Here is a 26,222-nt window from a genome sequence, read left to right as displayed (position 1 = left end):
GTAGATACACTTACCCACCACCTAAATATCGTTTTTATAACTCCTGCAATTATTACAACTTCCCCTAATCATATATACAGATTGTAGGATGCTTTAAAAAATTCAGAGAATAATTATGACTCAAATAGCTTCAGATTAAAAGACAACTGCATTTTAAAAGTATACATTTTTCTATACCGATACGTGTGTGAGTGTATATATATATGTTCATACACTTGCCTGCAGATATTGCATTTTTAAAAAATCATTTTCTCCCAAATAATCTCTATGTGAACTATACATTTTTCAGCTAAAAAATAATCACTTCTCAATAGGCTGCATAAAAATGATACCTTTACCCCTCGACAAGCACTGGTTACTCTGACTTTTTTAAGAGTAAAAACTCTCACTTAAAAAATAAAGTGAACAAGTAGACGAATGTGTGCTATGGTTTAGAAATGGCCATTTAGCCAAATTGCATACCTGTGCTGTGTCAGCGCCAGGCAGAGTCATCTCATTCCACTGGTCTAATGGATGGCAATTGAATTTAATTAACAAAACTCCTTTGACTTAGTTTCATACTGTGCTGAATGTAATGGAATCCTCTCTGCCCCCCTTTATCTCTCTCTCTTTCACTCTCTCTCAACTAAAAATTGTCCTTAACTAACATCCACTTTAAGAATATTAAAGGCTATACATTATACTTAAAAGATACAATACAGTCATCCCCCTTTCCATGACTTAAATTATATAACATAAAATAATTAAAAAGATACTTTGATAGTGATACACAGTATAGATTCAATTACCACAATGTCTCCATTAAAGGTACTTTTATAGTATGAATAAAATGCAAATCCTCTTTGTGGATCAATACCAGAACATAATTCTACTCTTCCTCCTAAAAAAGGAAGTTAACTATTATAAATCATCTTCACATGAAATGGTAAAAAGGTATTCCTTTGAAAATGTTCTGCTACTCTCAATATATTAAGAATGCTATTTTCCGTGTTACACCCATTTTAAAATTATGTATTCTAGCACCATCTGATAAAACTGATAAACAGAAAACTTGTTGATCATTATTTTTCATATTTATTTAAATGCTTGACACTAAATTCAGAGACATTTCAATTAATTAATCTTTCTAAATAAAATAAAGAACACATCAAAAAAAAAAAAAAAACACTCATAAGAGATTCTGAGTAAATACTACTACTCTGCCTAACTTTTGCCTGGCTGGGCACTCTGAGACAAGTTCCTATGATTGATTATTGTGGTATCTCTGAATCTTTGACTTTGAACCATAACCTTTTTTGTGAACAATGACAGTTGGGACCTACCATTTGCCATCTGTAGAAATGGAGGGGGGAAAAGGACTTCTCGTACATTAATCAACCAATTAAGAACAGACTTAAACAAAACACTAAAGCATAATAAACCCCTGACTGCTTAATAGCTTTCTACTTTTAATAGTTGTCTTCCTGCAGTCTGCTCACTAGATTAGAAGAGTAATCTATTCAAGTCTTAACAAAAATTGCATGAGGAAAAAGGAAAAAGTAAACCCATCCAAACCAGACATTTTAAATTGTTTAAAAAAAAAAAAAAAACTACTTAAGGGTTCTGTAGTTCAAATCAAAACATAAGAGGCTGATCCACACAACAGAGTATCAAAAAATCTCATCAGTATGAAATAGGGTAATTCTTTTCCCTGAAATACCTAAAATAATTGGTTCGTACAAATGAGCCTTATATTTTGAAATTTTAGATGACTGCATTCTTTAAAAGCACTATTTACCCACCAATTAACAGATACTATACCACTTGGCATAAAGCAATTTGTGAATTTGTGAGGAGAATCTGAGGTTTCAATTAATGATAGCGTATACCAAACCATAAAAAATTTTAAAAATAATAGGAAAGTTAACAAAATGAGGTCAAGTCTTGTCCTTTCTCTAATTAAAATATGATCAGCAAAAGTAATATTTAAATATTAAGGCATTAACTCTGATTCATTCAGGGATTACAAATAAATTTTTTTCTTCATTACCCTATTTCATACTGATGAGATTTTTTGATACTCTGTTGTGTGGATCAGCCTCTTATGTTTTGATTTGAACTACAGAACCCTTAGGTAGTATTTTTTTTTTTTTAACAATTTAAAATGTCTGGTTTGGATGGGTTTACTTTTTCCTTTTTCCTCATGCAATTAAGAAAAAAGAATCAAGAATGCCCACTATCACAGGTTAATTTAACACCAAGTTGCAGGTCTTAGTGCAGTGAGAAGCGTAAGGAAGATATAAGTATAGATAATAGAAATGAACATCTTTCCCTTTGTTTGCATTTGATATGATTATCAAAATAGTAAACACAAAAGAATTTATCAACACATTATTGGCTAAAAATATGCAAATATAGTTGAACATAAGATCACCATATACAACGTAACTGTATTTCTATACTAGAAATTAGAGTTAAAAATAAAGTATTAAAACCACAGTCTACAAAAGCAGCTTCACAAAAGTGTTCAAAACCTGGTGAAAAATAAAATTCAGTGTAACCAAGAATAAGATCTAAATAAATGAAGAGACATACCATGTTCATAGATAGTAATATTTGATAGTTAAAAAAAGATGTCAATATCCTTTATCTGTAGATTCCATATATTTCTAAACAAAGTCCCAATAGGATGTTTCACGAAACTTGACAAAGTAATGCCATGATATATATGGAATAGTGAGGGGTAAAGAATAACAAAAACATTCATTTTAAAAAGAGGTGTGAAATTTTGCTTTATCATATATCAAGACTCATTATAAGGGCTTAGTAAGTGAAAAATGTGGTGATGGTATAGGGTAGACAAGCTAATCAGTGTAACAAAGCAAAGAATCCAGAAACAGACATACATAAATATAAAAAATAAATGACAGAAATATCATTTTACATTATTTGCAGAATAGAGAAACTATTCCATAAATGATAAAGTAAAAACTGTTCATTCATACAGAATAAAATGAAATTGGATCCCTACCTCACACCATACACAAATTCCAGCTGGAATACAAACCTAATGTGAGATGAACACTGAAAAGATGTACAAAAAATACCATATATTTCTAAACTTGGAGTGAAAAAGGGTATCTTCAACAAGACAAAAAATCAATAACCATGAAATAATTGATAAATTTTACTGTATTAAAATTAATTTTTTTTCATCAAAGATAACATGAAGAAAATTTTAAAATAGGCCAGAAACAATGAAAATATATTGGCAAACATACACTGGCAAAGAATTAGAATGCAGAATCTATAAAGAACTCCTACAAACCAATAAGTAAATGATAAGCAATAAAATAGAAAAAAATGAATAAATGACAAAAACATTTATTTCACAGAAAAGGGTGGCTCTTATATATTAAAAAAAAGTTTAGTCTCATTAGTAATCAAATTATGAATGCAAACTAAAACCACAATGAAATACTCTTTTTTAGCCTCAAGAGTGGCAAAAAGTAAAAATCTGGCAATGGCAAATTCTGGAGAGAATGCAGATCAACTGAATTTTTTGTATACTGCTATGGCGAGTGATCATATAAATAGGCATAACTTGTCAGTAAGATAAAATATCACTATCTTTTCTTAAAAAAAAAAAATTAACATTTACATGCCCTGTAATTCAACAATTTAAGTCCTAGGCTCATACCATAAAGAAACTTTTACACACGTGCTCTAGAAGACATGTTACAGTTCATAGCACTTGCTAAGAGCAAGAAACTGGAAACCTTCTATAGATCCATCACATAATAGAATATTATACAGGAAACAATAATAAATTACAGTATATATGACATTATAAACATACTGTAGAGTGAAAAAAGCAATTCCCAGAAGTGTGTGTATATGTATTTATACATATATGTATGTCTATGTATATGTGTGTAAATATATATAATTTTTTATAAAACGAACACAAGCAAAACTGAACAACATATTTAGTACATATGTATGATAAATCATTTATTTTATGGGGGGGAATTACAAACATAAAATTCAGGATAATGGGAGGAATTTCAGGGTAACGGGAGAGGAAAAGAACACATGGGTAAATGAAAGGTATTGGCTGTCATCTTTCTTGGTCCACAGATTTTCAGTTCATACTATGTGTTATAAGTTACCTATATATTTATATTAAAAATAAAGGGAAAGAAAGTAAACCAGAAATGTTTGTTACAATAAAAGGATTTTCCACAATATTCTACAGCTTTTTTAGCAACAGATTTGAAAAAGTTTAAAAGAAATACATTTGGATTTCCATTTTGAATTATTTTACTAACACTATCTTTTTCCCCCAAAAAACACAATAATAGTCAAATTTGGGGGAAATATCATTCTTTTTTACTTGACTAATGTGAATAATTTGTAGTTAAAATCTAATCTCAGCTCCCCATGCAAACAGGGAGGGTGCAGTGAGAAGGAGGTAACTCCAGCATGGGCAAACTCAAACAGCAGCTATCCAAATGTATGTCTGACTTAAAATGCATTATCCAGTCTTTTAATATTTCATTTTATGTCCTGTTTATATCTGGTTTAAAATAAACTTCTATTCCTGAGAAGGGGCTAAGAATGAATGATCCAAGTTTGCTGTAAATAGCTGTGCTGTAATATATATGCTGTAAACATAAAGTGTTATATATCATATATATGAAGAAATACATATATGAATAAATCAGTAAGAGATAGATAGACAGATAGACAGATAGATAGATAGATGAGAGAGAGAGAGGATTTCTGTGGTTTGGCAGAAGAAGGGTGATAAATGAGTTCAAAGCTTCCCTCCAGTGGTAATATTCAATATCTGGTTACAGAACTGAGATTCTACAAATAATCTCCAAAAAAGAATTTTTTTTTCAACCAAGTGAATATGAGTGGCATGCAACAGTCAAGGATGAATTTAACTGAATTAGGGAATTCTTTCATCACAACCCGAGTCAGAATTTCAGCACACCCACTGTTACAGGTGCATAGAATGCAATTCTTTTAAAAGGTATCTTTCAAAATGCCTTCCTAGGTGTGCTAAGTCAAGAAATTGCAATAGCAACGTCCATCCATCCATACTCATAATGGAAATAATCTTCTCTCAGATACAAAAATATAAAAAGAAAATTAAGTAATAATTAAACTAGTTAGAATTTCACTGATAAGCATTATACTCACTGATAAAAAGTTACTCTCTACGAATCAAGATCTCTCCAATATGTTCCCATCTAAATATGCACTTCTCACGACCTGAGATGTGTTCAACTAGCAACATCAAACAAGAAAAAGACAAGCACCACAAGAAAGGCCATGAATTCATTTCTGTATTATCAACTACATGATTAAGTTAAAAATAACCAATTTTATCTAAGATGCTGTAATTCTGCTAATTAAACATCTTGTTTAGAGATCAGTAATACCCTAAGGAATAAAAAAGTTAAAGTTCTTCATAACTCAAATTCTAAATATTAAACATATTGTAGTGTAATGTTAAGAAATGAAAAATAGGAGATATTTACCTCCTCAATACCTACCTAGTTTTTGTCATTTAAACATAATTTGAGTTACCATATGAAAATCTACATCTAAATTGTATTTCTCCTTCATGAGATTCTTAATACTTTATAAGCAACTGGCCATACATTGACCTTGAATCTCACACTTCAGAAACATGGAATTGCAAGAAGATATATAAGAAAATACACACAATTCGCTATTATTAAACAGTTATAATAGGATGACCTTATCCTTGGAAGCACAGCAGGAAAATCCTGTGCCTTATACCACGTCGGAGAGTTTGCACTGGTACACTACTTTCTCTGCAGCATTGAGACCTAATTAGAATGTAAGTTTTTTCAAAAATCCATTCTATTTTTCATTCCCCATGGCAATATTTTTGGTGATTGCTTACCAAATATCAGAATTTGGTTTCTTTTAGCATTCTATGAAAGCACAAAAGAAGACAATTATTCTCAGTCTCTTTAAAGCATTGTATTTTCATTTGATTTTGTAAGTTTTTGTTTCTCATTAATTTTAAGATCTTAGTTTTAAAAAAAGAAATATATATTCTGTCAAAATGTTTTCATTATCTCTTGCTGAAACCAGTAGAAGCTTTTAGATATGAAAACAGGGCCAGACAGAAACACTTTATAGGAAAGTCTGCAGTGGAATGATTTTGATAATGAACACACCTAGAGAAATAAAATCATGAATGCTATATGTGTTGGGGGGAAGAAACTTTTATCTTCAGTTGGGTTATGTTACCTACAATCAATAGGTCTCCAACTAAACAAGGAAGATTTACATATGTGGGTGCATTTTGGTCTAATGAAATTGGTCTAACAGTTTTAATGAGAGTAAAACATTGGATAGGAAGGGAAAATTCTGACTTCACTATATGTAACTGGGCCCACCATCTTAATAGTCACCTTTAACTTCTCTTTTACTTCCTGTGCCTCTCACAGCTTAGGATTAAGCAACCATGCCAAAAACACCCTGTTAAGTGAGGACAGACATACAACGTACAAATGCTCTAGAGAGATAAAGACATGACTGACAGGCCCTTTTCCTGTAGAGCAAGACAGTATGTGATTCAAAACCAATAAAAAATATGAGTGTCCACTCTGAAGAGAATGGGTCAATTTTTTAATCCAAATTGTGCTCTTTAAAAATGCAATAGCATTAAACTGAAATCCTTTATTTCCTCCCCTAGCAGGGTACCTAGCACATAGTAGGCACTTGATAAATTATTATTGGCATAAAGATTATACCCTCACATGTAAGCTAGAGCAGTTACTATGTTACTCCATCATCACCAAATCATCTTTTCTAGATAAAAAGCTCAAATAAAAGTCAAGACCAGGATCTTAAAGGGAAAAACAAATAGCCTAAATGGTTTAGCATCATCAATTGTCTAGCATCATCAGATCTTTATTTTCAGAATTATAATTACTTACATGTCAATAACTCCTTTGGGTTAATACGAAACTATGGATTTGGGTGAAGAAACAGAAATCCATTGACATGGTAGGGTGAGAAAGGAAAATCATTCTGTAAAAAACATAGGCTTAAATTCAGTCCTAAGGTAAATGCCCAAAAACTGTTTTATATGTTACCTAGTTTTAAGATTCATACTATAAGTTTCTCAAGTTTTTGTTTTGGTCAATCCAGATTTCCCATCTAGTCGCCAGCTAAACAAAGATACTGAGTGCACAGTGAGGAGCCAGGTTCTATGCACCCCTATGTGGGGATACAAAAACACAATACAACCCAGTCCCTGCTCAGAAAGAAATCACAGCCCAATTTGGAAATACAGATGTAGACAAATAGTTTTATTATGATAAAGGAAGTGCTAATGGCAAGTACTAATATACTGCTAATGGATGCTGTGGGAATGCAGGGAAGGAGTCCTTAGCCCAACCTTGGGGGGAAAAGAAAGCTTCCTTGAGGAAATGATGTCACAGCTGAACCTTAAAGTATAAATAATGTTAGCCAAGTAAAGGTGGGTGAGGACATCCCAAGTAGGACTATTACAAGGAATAAAACAAAAATATGCATGCATATACCTGTACTATGATAGAACCTGTGTACACAGGCAGGAACACAGGATGGTTCTGTATGTTCCATGCACCAACATTTTCACATATGTCTTTGCACATGCTCCCACCAGTTTCAAGGTTAGTTGTGTTCACTAATTAACTCAACCCCAAAAGGTAATTTATCCACTTTTATCAGGCCACATTTGTCTAAATACACTTACCCTTATTGAAATATTATACCTACTGTTTTGATTACAAATAAGAACATGCAGTGACACACAGCATTGTCAGATGCACAGGTCATTCCACAACACTAAGTTTCCTAAGTCTTGAAACACCGTCTCAGACTTTAACTTCTACCTCCAAAAGCTCAAGGAATCAAAGATCTGAGGCCGATGCGTTAGAATTTACTGAAACACCTGCCTAGCAGGAATATGCAATTGGGGATTAATTCCAAATTTAAAGACAAGCAATCGTTCTTCCAGATGTTGGACAGAGTTGGAGAAGGAAAATACTCTGAAACAATTTCCTTCTAAATAATGGATTAAAAAAAAAAAGAAAAAAAATGTGAATGGCAATACTGCAGACTCATAATTCTAACCTGGAAATAGATATTTAAAAATATGTAGTATTATTGAAGGCTATTTATCATTAATGTGTTCCATTTAATTCATATTACATGAAACAAGGGGAAACTAAAGGAAACAGAATAAAGCTAAAATTTTAAAAATGCTATTCAAGATTACCCAAAAATGAGATAGAGAAAGATGAAAAGGAGGGATATGATTCTAAATATTTAGTAGCAAAAACAGAAAGATTGAAAAGGAGGGATATGATTCTAAAGATTTAGAAGCAAAAACAGATTTTCAAATTTTTTAAGCTTTCATTATTTGGAAATAAGACATTCTGAAAGGAAACATCAAATATTGCTAAAATCATCAAGTAAATTGTGAGATTTGTATACAGATGGCTTATTTAATACGAAGCAACGTGGTTTTCTCTTTCTCTGGAGGAACTGAACTGCTAATATCTCATGAACTGTATCAAGTTTGCTTCATGTCTCTTACTGACTGTTAGACAAAGAAATCTGTCTTGAATTTCATGATGTCCTACATGTTACTGTGACTAATCCCCAACCATTTTTATTTACAGTGTTCAGAATGAGTTTCTATGACAATCCCATGCCATTTCTTAAATGTTACAAACACATTTTCTGCTTTTTAAAAATAATTATGGAACAAATAATTTGTTCTCTACTCTATACGAAGAAAAGCACACATATTAATGAATGGGGAAACAGATTTCACTTTCAGATTGAACAACCAGCAGATATAACAAAGAACAATAACAACAAATCCAATATACATTGGGCCACCAGATTTTTCTTGCTGTTATTTCATATGTCAGCCAAGCAATAGTTCTCTCATCTTTTCTATCACCATCCATACACACTGTCCCATTAATCCACTAACACATGCTCACACTTATAAGACCCATTACATGCTTTCTGTCTGAATGTAATATGTATCTGTTTTCTTTTAATAAGAGAGAGAGAAAAAGGCAAATCAGCTTGAGACTTCTGACAACTTAAAATCCACTTCAGTGTAAAAGTCTCGAGACTGCTAACTTTTTTCCAAGAGGGAGCAAAATAGGGAATTTCGGTGGCTATGCTACTGGAACTTGGCTGTGTTTTAGGAACTGCCAAATGAATTCACTACCGCCTGCTCTCCAAGGTTTTCCCTTCCTTTCTGTTTTCTACTCTCTCGTTCTCCTGCTGTTTCATTTTCCTGTAACACTATTTGTTTTATATTTCAGCATTACTAGAAAGATGTCCTTAAAAAAAATAGAACTTTTCTGTGCACAATAGGCCTTCTTTAGAGAAAACATGCTATGGTGGCGAACTTTTTTTTTTTTTTTTTTTTATTGAGACAGAGTTTCACTCTTGTTGCCCAGGCTGGAGTGCAAATGGTGCGATCTCGGCTCACTGCAACCTCCGCCTCCCGGGTTCAAGCGATTCTCTTGCCTCAGCCTCCTGAGTAGCTGGGATCACAGGCATGCACCACCACACCCAGCTAATTTCGTATTTTTAGTAGAGATGGGGTTTCTCCATGTTTGTTCGGGCTGGTCTCGAACTCCCGACCTCAGGTGATCTGCCCGCCTCAGCCTCCCAAAGTGTTCGGATTACAGGCATGAGCCACCATGCCCAGGCAGGCGAACTATTAAATAATAGAAAGCACCTGCACCATCTTCTGTTGGCTTTAATTTTCTTTACATTTACAAAAATATTTTTGATGTAAGAAACCAAAAATTTCACACAATAGAAATATAGTCAAATGGTAGAATTCCTTGACATATACCAATTTTATGGTTAAAAATAAAAAAGCAACGTAAACAACTGGTTCCACAAATGTTTAAAACTTCATATAGGCCAGGTTTAGCAGCTCACATTTAGAATCTCAGCATTTTGAGAGGCTGAGGTGGGAGGATCACCGGAAGCTAGGAGTTCAGCTACCAGCCTGGGCAATGTAGTGAGACTCCATCTCCACAAAATATTTTTTAAGTTAGCCCAGGGTGGTGGGATTCACCTTTAGTCCCAGCTACTTAAGAGGTTGAAGTAGGAGGATTCTGTGAGCCCAGAAGTTTGAGGCAGCAGTGAGTTATGACTGCACCACTGCACTCCAGCCTAGGCAACAGAGCAAGACCCTGTCTCAAAATAATAATCATCATCATAAATGTTTTATAAGCGTTTTAAAAACTTCACACAGGCTATTAGTTGAAAGAACCCTAATTTAAAAACATTAAATGCTCTAAAATCTTGATTTCTGAGGAAATTATATCTGAGATAGCACTGACTTGTTTTAAGTTATTTTCTCTGGTTTTGCATCTCTGGAATCTATCACAGTGCCTAAGAAGTGCTGGAAACCAATCTACTGAACTGAACTGCCAATCACATAGTAGAGCTTGTCAATAAAGGTAACCAAAACAGATCTTCTATGCCACCACCACCCAAAGAGCATCCGCCCTGATGGAAATGATAACGGTCTACAACTGCTCTCCAACTCACACAAGAAGTTCCCGTCTCCATAGCTCCCGGGATGCATGGACTTAAGAATCCTCAAATGTAAAAATGAAAGTTTGGGCCTTAAGGTTTCCTTCAAGGTAGGAAGCTGAAACTAAAACCAAAAAAGAAAAAGCTCTAGCTTCTCACTACTTTTTCAACTACTTTCTAAACAGAGAAAACAATGGCTTTCAGAGTGTTTATGTATTTGCAGAGAATATTTTTCACTCCATCCATCAATTCAGAAGCAAAGCTTCAAGTCTAACATACTGGGGAACATCTTAGAAAAAAAACAGGCCATAGAAGGGTCTAACCTAGTTACTAATCCTAACCACTTATTAACCATACAACCCTGGACAAGTTACTCAGCCTCTCTGGCTGCTTCCTTACTGGCATAAAGGGAACCATAAAAGCTCCCTTACCTAAAATTTGAAGTTTATATGAAGGGCTAATTTAAAAACACATAAGAAAAGATAATTTAAATATTGTAGTTTTAGGGCAAAAGTCTGGAGTCTAAGGGAGCTGGCTTAAATGCTGGCTTTGCCACTTACTGTTGGTGTAGCCTCAAGTGAGATGCTCTCTGAACGTCTATTTCCCAAATAACAGGAGTAAGCCACGGCAAAGGTCATCTACAATCTCTACTTCCTCAACACCACCTAACATGAAAAATTCTCCAAAACTTGGAAAAGTCAAACGACCAAAAAAATTAGAAAACATGCAAAACCAAAGAAACTCATATCCACAATTTAGAAAATCCAACAAAGCAAATCCTAAGAAATGGTACCCAGATAGGCAACCTCCTTGAATTACCAAAAGCGTTTAAAGAGCTGGTAATCGAAAGCTCTATCACAAAGCAAAATGAATAGTTAAAGCTGCTCTGTCCTGAGTTTTACACTGCGTGCCTTGGTAGTAAAAAGCCCAAAAATATGAATCTATGTTCCTCTCCAATCTGTCTGTTTCCCTCCAATTCTGATGTCTCAAAACACAGCTTCCCTTATTCATCATCCCCACCCCACTCCAGCACCTCCAAGATTCAACTGCACATAAAGTAAAAAGCTATGCATAATCAGTCTTTATACAGCCAAACTGAAAATGTCTTTCTTTGAAGAATTACAAAGCTTTCTGTCTGAAACCTCTGACCTTTCTAGAGAAATCAGAGTTACTGTAGTTTAAAAATGTAGGTGGCAAAAGTACAAAGGATTACATTTATCCATTTTGCATGTCTGTCGTCTTTTCTGGGGCCAGGGGCAAATATCTTTAGAACAATTAGTTCTTCAACCATAACATTTCGGACTGCAATATCCTCATTCTCCAAAGAACTGTATGTGTATATATATACACACACACACATATATATATATGGTTACACAGATATAGAACTGTGTGTATTATTATATACCCTTGATCCAATGAGATGGCACTTTTTTGTTAATTTTTGTTCTCATTTTATTTTACTGAAACTCTAAAATATATTAATTTTAAAACCTTCTTTAAACATAAGATTTTTGTCTATACTTAGTAAGCTAAGAAATCAATAAAAGTTCATTTAAATATTTTTTAAACTGTAGTTACTGATTGAATGTGGCGAAAGGAGAGACTTCTAAAAGTATGTTAAGAAAAGAATTCTTAATAAAAGTCCTTGTCACATATTAAGAGGCCATACAATAAAAGTACTGCAATGACTATCTTTCCCTGACAGGAATGCACAACAATAGTTACGCTGTTGAACAGCATCCTTACAAAGACTTCATTCTCAGAAGTTACTTGAAACTACTCTCCAAAAGAGAACCTCTACCATTTAAAAGAAGAGGGGGAGGAAAGCCAACTAAATGAATCCATCAGAAACTTCAGTAACTTAGTAATTTTTGTATGGTGTGCACCCATCCAAAAAAATCTTGTCATAGTCATACAAAGATGCAAAATTTCTTATGCAAATAAGCTTTTGCCAAGTTCTTACCTAGAATCTTTGCTTCATTTCAAACACTGGTAACCCACTTATAGTTAGTTCTCAATTACCTAATGTTGAAAATACGTTCTCTCAGGTATACAGTTTTCCATCAGCAACATTTTAATGTGTAATACTATTTATGAGTTACATTCAGCATAAAAGATATTTACAATTGTCATTGCTAGTCTGCTATTATATGTGAGCCTGCACAGCTCTGTTTAATAGTATGCAACAGGGGTTTACATGCAGATACACAATATCTTAATTACTTATTCTATAGTAAGCTCTTTAAGCATCTCCATCCCTCATTCATTTGGAATGTTAAAAAATGCCACGAAGAAGGGCTTGATGTCATCTCAACACTGAGAGCCATCTGTCTATGGCCCTCCTTTGACTTTACTCCTTCTGCAGCCAACATTTTCACAAAAGTTGATGAGAATTTGTCAACCTAAGGACTTGTCATGTCAGCTCCTTTGAAAGGCAATGGAATATTTGAAAGTGACAATGATGGGACCCTGTATGTACAATATTCATTTTATGTAGGAGTTTAAAATTAAATAACTAATCCCTTTAAGATTAAACTACACAGAATTCTAAGTGCATTCGACAGGAAAAAAGGAGAGAGGCAAGCACATATCAACGCAAAAGAGATGGTTCTGAATTTCTGATATTAGGTAATATGTCTCTAAATTTGAAAATTAAATGAAGATTGATAATGTAACACTACAGTTTCTATTACCCGCTGACAAACACCTTTCCCTACTAAAAATTACTACTCAGATCAAGCTATCTGACTCACCACAGATACATCTTCTCCAACAGCATGAATGTAATGTACTACCCAATCACTGGCTGGCAAAATTACAAAAGGAAATAAAATCAACCAAACCATAGCAACAAAGACAGCCTGAAAATGGCAGCTGCTACACAGACATTCATACAAATTTTTAAATAGTACAGTATTTTTTAAATGTTTTAATTTCGCCTCACTTTTTTTAACCTGTAGAGCACTGCAGCAATAGCCATTTAAAAATTTATATGAATACACATGCTCTGAGAACTGTCTATGTCTGGAAACTCACAAGTTATTCAGGACCACCATAAGCACTTACCAGAGACATAAAAATACATACAGTATGGAACTGGATACAGCTGACAATGGGATATGAGTCCTTTTTTTTTTTTTTTTAACCAATTTAATCACTTTTCTTCACATGCCTCACAATCAGTTTTCCCTTTCTAGCATAACTGATGCTACACAACCCTAACTTTAAGATTCATTAATATTTCTTAAAAAGAAAGTTATTTTATTTTCTTTGCTGTAAGTTCAGTTCAGCAGCTTATTTTTAAATTAAACCTTAAAAGAATATGTATAATGAATTAATATAGTATAAATTATACTTATTAGTCTTTTTCTATTTACAATTATAACAATTACATTGAGTGAGGCTTTGAGTTTTTGCACTGAAGTCATTAAGAACTAATCTTGTCGCCGGGTGCAGTGGTTCATGCCTGTAATCCTAGCACTTTGAGAAGCTGAGGTGGGAGGATCACGAGGTCAGTTCGAGACCAGCCTAACCAACATAGTGAAACCCCATCTCCACTAAACATACAAAAATTGGCTGGGCGTGGTGGCGGAAGCCTGTAATCTCAGCTACTCATGAGGCTGAGGCAGGAGAATCTCTTGAATCCAGGAGGCAGAGGTTGCAGTGAGCCGAGATCGTGCCATTGCACTCCAGTCTGGGTGACAGAGCAAGACTCCACTTCAAAAAAAAAAAAAAAGAACTAATCTTGACTAAGTTTAAAGAGTTAGAAACAAATCTCATGGCTGGGCAAGGTTGCTCACACCTGTAATCCCCACACTTTGGTAGGTTGAGGTGGGTGGAACACCTGAGGTCAGGAGTTCGAGACCAGCCTGACCAACATGGAGAAACCCCATCTCCACTAAAAATATAAAATTAGCTGGGTGTGGGGGCTCATGCCTATAATTGCAGCTACTCAGGAGGCTGAAACAGGAGAATCGTTTGAACCCGGGAGACGGAGACTGTGGTGAGCCAAAATCGCACCATTGCACTCCAGCCTGGGCAACAAGGGCTAAACTCCATCTCAAAAAAAAACCTCACTAATTTAAGGGCATGAAAATGAAACATATCCATCTTTAATTTTTTTCCTTCCTATTTTAATTTTTTAATTTTAAACTAATAAAATTCCATTCTTTTTCCAAACATGATTTTTGCTTTATTTTAAATAATTAAACACACAGCCATAACAAAAGGATTTTTTCAGAGCAAAGTGAATTTTACAATTTAAAATCTAATCATTAGGGGAAGTTAGAAAAATATATATATATATATATTTCTCTCTCTGTAAATATATATGTGTAATGCACAGGGGAAATTAGAAATATATATTATGTCTTGTGCATATAAAACTATGTACAAAAATCTGCATAGTAAAAATTACATGCAATTTAGTTTATTAAAATAATGCTTAGTTTAATACACAAAGCTTTCCCAAAGTATCTAGAACCAATTAGTTTAACTTTGTCTTAACAACAACAAAAAATCTTAAACCTGTGTCATAATGCTTCTATTCACTAAATTTCAACATTATAAAAACAAGAAAGAACAAATCATTCCAGATTTTGACCCTAACACTGACTAGGGTAACATCATTTCTCTCTCTATCAAGTGGGGCCTCATTCTGTGGCTCACATCTGAAATTTACATTGAAATATCTCCACAGGAAAGGTTTGGATTTTGCCTTTTTATTTTCCCTTTGATTCAAGACAGGTGTGTGATACCATTAAAATGACATCCAACCCTAAACAATAAGATATAAAGAAGGATATAAAATGAATTTGAATTGTTGAAGAGCATAAGATTTGAAATCAGAAGACCTGGGTTTGAATCTTGCTCTAGACATGTAACCTGGCCACTCTGAAGATTCTATCCTCATCCGTTCAAATAGAGAGTGCATTACTAATTCATAATACTGCTATGAAAGAGACAGCAAGCTACAATATATGACTATGACAAACCTTACTCAGTGCCTGCTGCAGAACAGACATTCAATAAAAGTTATTTCCCTTCCTTCCTTCCATCTCCTTTTCTCTACTCCCAATTGATCTAGGTCCAAAATATCTACCACTAGGGAAATATTTGAAAGACATGAAAAGAAGTAAGTTTAAAGTTCTCAAAGAACATTACCGTTATTCCACTTCAATCTCTAGTTATCATAATTATTCTCATCATTTCTTGTTTTAGGGTTAGCAACATTTTAAAGAAGACCAAGATTTGCCAAAATATATAACACAAATGAACTTCTTTTTCTCAGTCTTATCTTATTTAGCTTGTTTTACAAACAGAAAAGCAAAAATATCTTCTGCTTCAGAGTTGCCGCAACTTGTCACTTGTTGGACTTATTTCTTCACTTCATAAGCCATGTTTATTTAACTAGAACACTAATGGGAGGACTAATTCCATTAGATAAAATATGCTTTACGCTGTGGAATTATAACAAAACATGATGAATTGTTTTCTAATATTTTGGGGAAAATCTAAGGAAAAAAGTCATTTCTGTCTAAGCAGCAACTAGAGGATTCTGTTAAGTTCAGGAACACAAAAGTTTGGATCAATAATGAGTATCTTACAGTTGCCTACTGGGAAAGAGCCAAAAACTTGACAATATTCTGAACTGCCACCTTAGAAAGCAAAACAGTAAAAAGAATAAACATCTCCATGCTCCTTTTCTGATCTGTAAGTGTGCAATGATGTCTCTAACTGGACTCCTAAATTCTAAAAAGAATTTTTACAAAACTTTTTCCTAAAAACTCCCAAAGCCCCAAAGAGTGTCTTAGTCTGAAAAAAGCTGTGCAAAAAATTGTGGGAAGACAAATTATAAAATTCTCTACTTGATAGCTCACTGCCCAAGATCACTTTACAGTCATTACTTAAACCAAAATACTTTTACGGTATCTCCATTTGTGATTCAGTTCAGGGTTTTATGTTTCTCTTTAACAAAGCATACGAGTTCATTCATTCTCTTCCTCCTCCACCTGATTTCTTCCTTCCCTTACTCAAACCCCATGGATTTACAATTTATAATATATTTAAAAGCAAGCTCTAACCATTAAATAACCACGGGAAAATTATTACTAAAATGGTAACAAATCAGTGTTTAGCACATTCACTGAACTCAATCTGCATTTTACGTTTTTTCGTCTAGTCTAATCCTCAAAATTGGTTTCAAAAATCTATATTGACATTTGTGAGCAATTAGAATTGTTGCTGCTTCTGTGCAAGATTTAAAATGCCGACAGGCTGTTCAGTGTCCTCTGGAAGCAGCTTGAGGCCTTAACCAAATGAAACACCCAGTCCTACTGTGTACAGCAGTGACCACAACAAAGGCTGTGGTTTCTCCCACACTAGCCTTAAATAGGTTTAAATTAATGCTATTCATCACTGGGTGGAAAAGAAGACAAGGAAAATCCAAGCCAGCAGCACTGGGAAATTTTCTTACCAACACACTCTACCTCTTAGCCATAAATGAACTGACTTCCATTCAAAGGTTTACTCCAGAACAACTATTTCTCCCTATTCCTGTACACTCTCTGCCTCAGAACTACCATCTTTTTCATTGCATTCTAGAAAAAGGATTTTGTTCTCTAGGTAAAGGATATTGTTACTATCCTCAAGTTACACAGAAAATACTCAAAGATGTAAAAGCAATATTTATCTCAAATTTGTTGACTGCTACCGCTATCTTTTTTGATTAAAAGATAAATTAAAATTTCTAAAAATATGCCGTATGTCAATAATTTACAATAGCTCAATCAGTCACAAAATCCACCTTGAGCTTAGAGCTAGAGTTTGATAGGGTGATCCTTACTCTCCTAATTTAAATATCACTGTACATTAGTTTTACTCCTTCTTTTTGCAAACACACCTTATTAATAATTGCAAATCACAGGAACTAACTGCACAACTTTCTACTAGGGAGTTAAGTTACTGAAGAAATTTAGTTACAAAAATGTATAGTCCTGGATTTGAGTGTAAACACACATACGTGTACCTGCTAACAGAATATATTGAATATATTTTAGACATGCAATGTTGCCTCAAACTAATGTAGGAAGTTACCTAAAAATTAAGAAATTATCATAATTAATTTGGCATAAAGTTATAAACTGTAACAATCTAATGTGATTTATTTATAAAAATTACAATATTCTATATGCACTGAAAACTTTATCTGTGTAATTACACTGTATTTAAAATACTAGCATTTCAAAAAAGAAATCATTCCCATTGCTCAAACAGCACTCCGTGCAGCCTGGATGTGCACACACATGCACACGAAGCACACACACGCCCCTACACAGACACTCCTAATCTTACACCTGCTCTGAAGCAGTAGGAAGTGAATTCTCAATCTGTCAACATGACCATCTGGTCTATCTGCATATCACGGCTTTCTCTATTACTATATGAAGGAATGGCAATCACGAAGCCAAAATAAAACTAAAATGCACCTGAATGGGAGTAGCTCTCCTTTGGCTGAAATGGAATAATATGAGGTATAGCAGAGCAAAAGTAACAAGAATCTAAATAATTTGAAATGAGCATTCATGTCAGCATAATTAAGTGAACAATATGGTACAGGTAATGTGGTAATCAGTAATACTGCTGAGTAGGTTTACAGGACAGGTACTAGGCCTCCGAGACACTGAAACAGCTCCTTCAGTGACTGAAAGGATCTTTGCTATTCCTGATCCAAGCAAAATTAAGTAAAGATAATAACGGGGATAGTATGGAAGCAATCAGTAACCACTGCACTAAAAGATTACCATGCAAAAGTGTTCTCTTTCTACCTTAAAACTAACAAGTACTCATACTGCTGCCATTAGGACAATAGCAACTCGCTTTGTCACTGGCTAATTAACAATTAAAGCAATTACCTGACAAATTGTGGTCACTTATTAGTCTTTCAAACTGAATTTTAAGACTGCTAAAAATACTTCTAATGTTAGAAAATTCCTCATCTGCAAAAAGTGAAGATGGCTCACTGTGGGTTAGCTTTTAGGCCTAATGTCACTTGAAAATTAGCAAAGGCCTTAGTTGAATTAAACATAAATTTATTTGTTTAATTTTAGATTTTAAATGTCCCCATACAGCGGCCTCCGAGCTTTTATTCTACCCCATACCAGGTAATAATATGAAATATAAATTGTGAAACTGTCATTCTGTGGCCTAAATATAGAAACCTACCTCTATCCAAGAAATGAGTCCTTAAAGAGTATAACCTTTTACAAAGTCTAACTAATTTGACTGACAATCTTTCTAGAATCTGATTACATTACCAGAAGTTATACAGAAGTGGTTTAAAAAAAAAAAAAAAAAAAACTCTCCAGAAACTTCTCGGTTGAGTGCCTACTAATGAACAAAGGTTAACTTTATCTAAAAGGTCAAATGCCTGGTGGCTAAGGTTATGACCTTAACAACTTAAATTGTGACCTTGCCACGTGCCGGGTATATTGTAGATTCTGATACAGATCATCTGGTAAAGACTGGTCATAAATTAGCTTTACTGTTACACACCCACAAAGAAAACCATTTGCTACAACACCATAATATCTCCAAGTTGTCATATGATACATGGGAAGGACAACTCAAATTGAGACCAAATTAAGGGCATAAAATGGTTTTGTTCTTTTAACAAGATGAAATTCTCAGGTTTATGAAATTACTCCAATTTCATTACATTTGTTACTGTTTACCAGCCACAAAATTCACAGTTCTAATGCCACTGGCTTTAGACAGAAAAAACTGGAATGTAGTTTACGTATTATATTTTAGCATCTCAATGAGTCTTAGAATAAATCACCTCTGCTTTAAAAAAAAAAAAAAAAAGATTGATTCCGCATTTGCTTCTAGTATTCACATGCATGTTCTGAGATTTCAACTTCCTACCAAGGAAAGGTGGACGCATAAAGCAAGAATTACTACACAAAAATTTCAGAAGGAAAAGAAGATCTAATTTCTGTGACTATCTAGGGGGAAAAAAAGGCATTCTGGAAAGGAAAAAAAAATGCAACATTTTAAAAGAAAGAGTGAGAAAAAATGCATTATAGGTGAAAAGGCCACAATGGTTTTGGCATGTATCTTGAAGCACGTTTCAGAGTCTCTGCCTCCTGCCAATACTGGCAAGTTCTCAAAACTTTTAAGGAGGTAAAAACATTGTTTAGTGTTTACAAATCTTCAGTATTATAACAGATGCTTGTCAAATCAGTTGTATGTAACTTGACCGATCTACCTCATATTTGTATTGGCAGCTTCCCTTCCACAAATAACAGGTCTCTAAATCTCTTAAATCAAATTTGAAATATTTTCACACAAAAGACCCTTAATATTTTCTTTTACAATCTTCCTGTTGCGCGCACAGAGAAGCAGCCATTACTGCGGTCCCGTGAAAACCAATGGCCAAACATTTGGCTGGCATTCAGGCATAACAAGGGATTCTGGGATACATCAGAAAAACCAAACCGAAGGGTAGTCTGATCTATGCTGCTGTCAATAAATCTTTCATAAGCAATAAGGATGCTAACTCTCCTAAGTAACCTTCTAAATGTCGTTTTACCAACATAACCCCTTCAGGCACTGCAACAACCAACAACTGTGTTAGTTCAAGGATTGGGAGCAATAGCACAGTAACAAACCAACGACGAAAAAGAATGCATGTAATGGGAACAGCGAAAAGATTGCATTTCTTTAAATACAGAGAAACGTGTAAGTCGAAAACTTAGAACGGACACTGCTTACGCCGACAAAAACTTCACAGGTATTTCATTTTGATGTTATCTTATATGGAAGCACACATCATGATCTGCATCACCTGTTGGCACTTTCAAGTTTCGATGCTGGTCAATTTATTCAGGATAATTTATAGGTTATATTTTTCTAAATATCTAAAAGGTAAAAGCAAGATTTTAAAGAGTGCTCCTTGAAAGCACCTGTAACGCCTATACTTTTTTTGCGTTTTGCTGTGCTTTTTTATGCAGGTACATTTTTTTAAATTTTAACTTTGCTTTTTCAGTAAACAAAACAAATGAACAACACTAGGGTCAAGAGTGGGTTTAAAAAGGGCTACTTATTCCTGTTTAGAGGTCACTTGAGAGGTGCTGACTTTTCATTCTTGCTACCCAGAATTGGCTAAAGCAAAAGGCAATTCTTATAATTAAGTATACATTTTCAAAAACCCAAATATTTGAAACACTTACAGCTCACATCCTCTAAAATACTCATCTATCCCCTGCCAACAGAATGCAAATGATGATGTGACATGCTTGCAAAGCTAATTTTTCCAGTTTCTTATGTAAGGGCAGATGGATAACAAAAGTTCTCTTTCTAAAACATATATTGAGAAAAATAATAGAGAACAGGCTATCAGATGACTTCTTTAAAAACTCACTAACATTGTTAGAACTAAAAATGTTTTGAAGAAAAGTGCAGTGTTTTTATAGGTAACATCTCTCCTTTGTAAAAAAAAAAAAAAAAAAACCATAAATATTTGAACCCCAAAACAACCTACTGGTAGGATTCCACAACTCACTCTCTTCCATCTGGCTCAAGTAACTGCCATGAAGGTAATCTAGCAAGACCGATATGTACATATATAAAGTCAACAAGTTACACAAGACCTGAGCGTTCACATAGCACAATGAGCCTTTTGTCTAAAACAAGACGAAAGGAACAAAGTAAAAACGCATTATTTTATCCAGTCCTCAATAGTTTCATCCTGTGTGCTATTCTAAATACTGAAACATGCACAGGTAAGACAGGCCTTGAAAAAAAAATTTTTTAATTTTATAATAAATCAAAGCAACTCACTACATCAATTATCAATTGCAATTTTTCAATGTGCTCATGCACTATACAGGTTGGTTATTTTTAATATTAACCTCTCCATCAATTACTGAAAGAGCTGGTTTGTTTCCCTTAGCTATCTGAGACAACACTAAGAATTCCAAAATACAAAGCTACTAAGTCTGCGTATTAATGTGATTATTTTTCCTTCCTAAATGATCAGCAATTTGATAGTAATCTTACCTCCAACTTCTTAATTGGCAAGGGGTTCAAGAGGCCTCAGTAGGTTAAAAACACTCCCGGCAGAAAACCAACTAAAAATATTGCCTCAATACCAAAATAAATGCTTTTAAACTAGATCATTTGCCAGTTAAAATATACGCTTTATTAAAAGGGTTTTCACGAGGCTTCACTCACCCCCTCATCAAAAAATGTGATTTAAACACATCACATATCTGATTACCAACGCCTCTGAAAACACTACTTACCAAAAGAGCTGAACTTAGTGAGAATTCGCTCAAAGCTATGCTTTCCCACCTGAATGAAGGTGGCACCTCAGACTTTGGTTTCTCAATCTTTGAAACCATACTGGCTTCATGTATGCATGTGGCCTGCAACTTGGGGAGCTCAGGAAGGATCCGGCATAACGCGGAGGCCATCAGGAAAGAAACACACACAAGAAAGTGGAAGGAATTCTCACCATCGCACTTACCTGCTGCATGCACAAAGTATGCCAAATATAAATCGAGTTCCTTAACAGAAACCCCTATGTGATGGGGTTGGACACAGAGCCCTGGATTAGAGCATTGTGGGGACTTTACAAGGCGCTCGCCATCAGTACTTTCCAGCGGAATACCTTTAAACAAAATCACCATAACAAGGTCCAACCTCCAGACTTTATCTGCCTGGCGGAGGCAGTCAATTCTTCGCATCTTGCCTTTCTGGTCTGGGTTGGAAAGAACACAACATGGAGGTTTTTTCCCTGTAACTGTAAGAACAAAATCCTCTCGATATTCGGGTCGGATATCTTTCCGTAACTTTGCCAGAAGTCGAGATGCCCACTTCTGCTTGACCTCTGGTTTTTCACTTAGCAATTCATCCTTCACGGCTCTCTCTTCTTCTTTTGACATACGCTTTTCATGTTTTTTGAAGTATTTTCGTTTTCGGGCCTGCAGGTTGAACCATGTGTAGGCAAAGGCTCGGACGTGGGGCAGAAGTGCTTCGATGAAAGGATGAAATTCATCCTAGGAAAATGAACAAAAACAAAAATATAAGTAGAATGAAAACAAAAGAAAACAACTTTTCTTCAGCGGGTCACCTTAAGAAAGAAATTCCTCATTTCACTTGAAATTTGATTAGAGCATTCTGTTACCAAAATCATACATAGGATCCTATGGGAAGTCTGGGAAGGTGGGAGAGAAAACTATCAGTATCATTTCTTATGATCGGAAATTTAAAAAATTGCTAAAAATTAAAAAACTGTTTTAATATGTTCACGAGGGTACACCAGCTGCTACTGTCGGGCCTAGCTCCCCATCCTTTAGATAGTAAGTGAAGTTTATCTAAATGCTTATAACAATGTATAATCTTAACCCTATTTCAAGGAAGGCATATCTAATTTTGTCCCAGCCTTGACCTCACCACTTGTAGTACAGCCAGGGCCCGGCCGCCAGATTGGCAAATCCTAAACATTTAGATGCCAGTCAATGTTTATGGAAGTCTAGGAGCAAAAATCATCTCTACAATCAATGAAAACAAAGGCTTTCCCTCTAAAAATATTGCATGTAGATTCTGATATACTTCCTACTCATTTTGCTACTCTCTAAATTCCCCCTTTTAAATATTATAATCACATATATTTTATTTTAGTCAAAAACCAGCAAAAATTTGGCAGGTTCGTATACAAAAGAAGGGATGAATTTGACATTTATTAGGCTAAAATAAAAGATCTATGCCCAAAACATAATGGCTAATACTATGGGAATGAAACAAAAAGGGAGAAGAAAAAGAAAAAACAAAACAAAGAAAAGCATACATGAATACATTTAATTTACTAATATGACTGTGAAATGCTTTCAGTAATAATCATGCCTAAAAAATAGATTATTTAATTTTTGCAAATACTATTTCAGGACTTTTCTCATAGGGAAACAGAACCTGGTATTTTCAATATTTACAAGATGCCAGGAAAACCCTCATAGATGCCTCTTAAAATTGAAAAAAAAAATTGAGTTTCAAATATTTAAATGTTTCTTCCTGTTTTGCTTAAAATGTTTGATCCTTATACATGACATTTTCTTAGGAAATATAAATATATTTTTAAAAAAATTATACAGTAACCTCCACAAAGCTTTCGGAGTACATCTAACTTTTGATTAACTAATCCACACTGTTACATAACTTCTCTCTGCCACATAACCCCCCTCTCCAAAACATAGATTACCTTCAAATAAATGAGGATTAGAAACCAAAGAGAGATTCGATGACTTTTTGCTAAACGGTGTAGGACAAATATTATAAAACGCATTCTTTCTCAGTTTGTTATATCTAACTAAATATATACTTTCAAGGCACAAGTAGCAGTAATGTCCAGAATATTATTATTAACGCAATTACTAAATTTTTAAATGTTCAAATGTGAACTGATAAGGTGAAATTGGTAAAATATTTAATAATCGTGTTGTTTAAAAATTTAGCAAATTATAATCATTTAAACACTCTATATGACTCAGTTTTTAAAAGTAAGTATATAGTAATATAATACGTAATAAATCACTTCAATAACTGACTTTTTTCCCTCTCTGCACAAATTTCAGGCTCTATGTTTCAAGTTTAGCTTTCAAAACTGCTCTTTTTCAATAAAAGAATCCAAAAGAGAAGTAGTCAGCTTTCATAACACGTGTGCATTCTTTAAGTAGAGAGAGAATAGAAAAAAATACAGGAATGATTATTCTTTGCCATAAACCATTAACATTTTTTAAATTTCTGATGTTTGAGAATATCTCTTATTCTCACACTTTAGGTGAGAGGCATGGGGGGTAAGTCACAGTTTATCTGCAAAGGTATATGCCAAACCACAAAGCATCTAAACATGACTAAATTCTGAGCTCATCCTTGAAATGCTCTAAAATACATAAATTTTAGGTTTGAAATAGAACTTCACATTGACTGATTTTCTTATATATACAAGACATGCTAGGGACCAAGACTCCGTTGTATTATGCAAAAAACTCCTGGACTCTACCTTAAACTACAAAGTGAGCTTTCATCAAAAGGAGGATTTCATTTTAAAGTTTGCATTATCCATTTTATAATGCAAAGGATAACTTAGCTCCAAACAATTCATATCTATGTCAAAACGCTATCTTATTTAAAAGTTTGATTAATGATAATAAGCATTTAAAATAAACATTTTAATATGGCATTTTAAGTGTTTGAAGATACTCCAAATATGCTTTTCAAAAAAACTGCAAACTGCATGCATTTGTGTTCAACAAGATTCTGTTTACCTGCCAACCAAATGCCCATATATCTCATCATAAAAATCCTTAAACAACTATGTCAACTGGTCATTAAGAATAACCTAAGTCCCTAATTTTGCATCAAAAGTATTTACAATGTATTACTCCCCAAAGGTTAAGAACCTGCCAGTGAAAGTCCACAATATTTTGTATAACTTTACTCATATGCACAATTAAAGTATTAATTTTTTCTAATGTATCTTTCTCAAGTCATAATTTAAAATATTCCAGAATATCAAAACTAAAGACTATCATTAGCTTGCAGGAAATGTCCAGGGACAGCATAAATGATTAGTTTTAAAAAAAAAAAGTAGTATGCCCTTATAATTCATGTTGCTGAACATATCGCTATAAGCTACGTACTATTTCATAACATTCAAGAGAAAAAAAAGAACATTTTACATATGTACTCAGTGAGAAAGTTATAGGCCACCAATAAAAACAAACCTGAAAACCTGTTTCAAAAGTGGTATTACTTTGAATCAGCATCTTAAACATTGATCTGTTTGAAAGTGAGCCAAGTTTAAGAACCACTGAATGCTGATATTTCTGGAAACTACTTTTTTTAAAGGTTCACCTACAAATTTCTGCTGGGTTATCATTATATGGACAGTACCTGATTTGGTTATTATATGCCCATATTTGATTAAAATAAGATGTCTAGGTTTTTCTTGGTAAAGTTTTTTTAAATTGCCTACAAGTTAAATGGAGTTTATTATTTCATTTAGAGTACTTTTATCACTGTGCTTACTGCATTTTTTTTAATAAGCAATAAACTACCGAAGTTTTTCTCCCTAAAACTGGCTCTAAAGCATTATAACTATTCCAGCAAGTTAAATTGTAAATAAATGTTTAAAAGAAGAACCCATAAAATATGAGTCCTCATTCGCTATTTATTGTACATTTTCTTTACAAACTGTTACACTAAATAAGCATTTCTCTTAGTGGTGTTTCCAGAAGAAGGCCTAGTGAATGCATCAATCAACGCTGCTAAATATGTAAGCCGAAAAAAAAAAGAAAAAAGAAAAAAAAACTTTCTTAATGTGATAATAGCTCATGAACCAAGAGAAGCCAACTTTGTTAAATACCTGACTGTGCTCTGGGCCTGCATGGATATACAGGTGCCCTCATATATGCACCATTCCCAAATATAAATTTATCTTTTCAGAGCTCAATTGAGAAGACACTAATGTATCTGTTAGGGTCCTTTCCCTCTATTGCATCTCGCTGGTATTATCTACAAGTTCTGTGCGTTGCAAACTTCTGCCAGCTAGAACTTCA

The 26,222-nt window shown here is 34.0% G+C and overlaps 1 protein-coding gene across 3 annotated transcripts in view; it reads right to left on the bottom strand.

The window, feature by feature from the left end:
- The window catches only part of NFIA (nuclear factor I A), a 407,486-nt gene that overhangs the window by 351,227 nt on the left and 30,037 nt on the right, over positions 1–26,222 (bottom strand). For all 3 annotated transcript variants that reach the window (XM_025382541.1, XM_025382549.1, XM_025382530.1), the window contains one exon: positions 22,133–22,664. In XM_025382541.1, coding sequence (XP_025238326.1) covers positions 22,133–22,664 — 532 coding nt within the window. The remainder of the gene's footprint in view (positions 1–22,132; positions 22,665–26,222) is intronic.

The sequence above is a fragment of the Theropithecus gelada genome, chromosome 1, assembly GCF_003255815.1.
Source record: "Theropithecus gelada isolate Dixy chromosome 1, Tgel_1.0, whole genome shotgun sequence".
NCBI lineage: Eukaryota > Metazoa > Chordata > Mammalia > Primates > Cercopithecidae > Theropithecus > Theropithecus gelada.
This window is presented reverse-complemented; position numbering and strand designations above follow the sequence as displayed.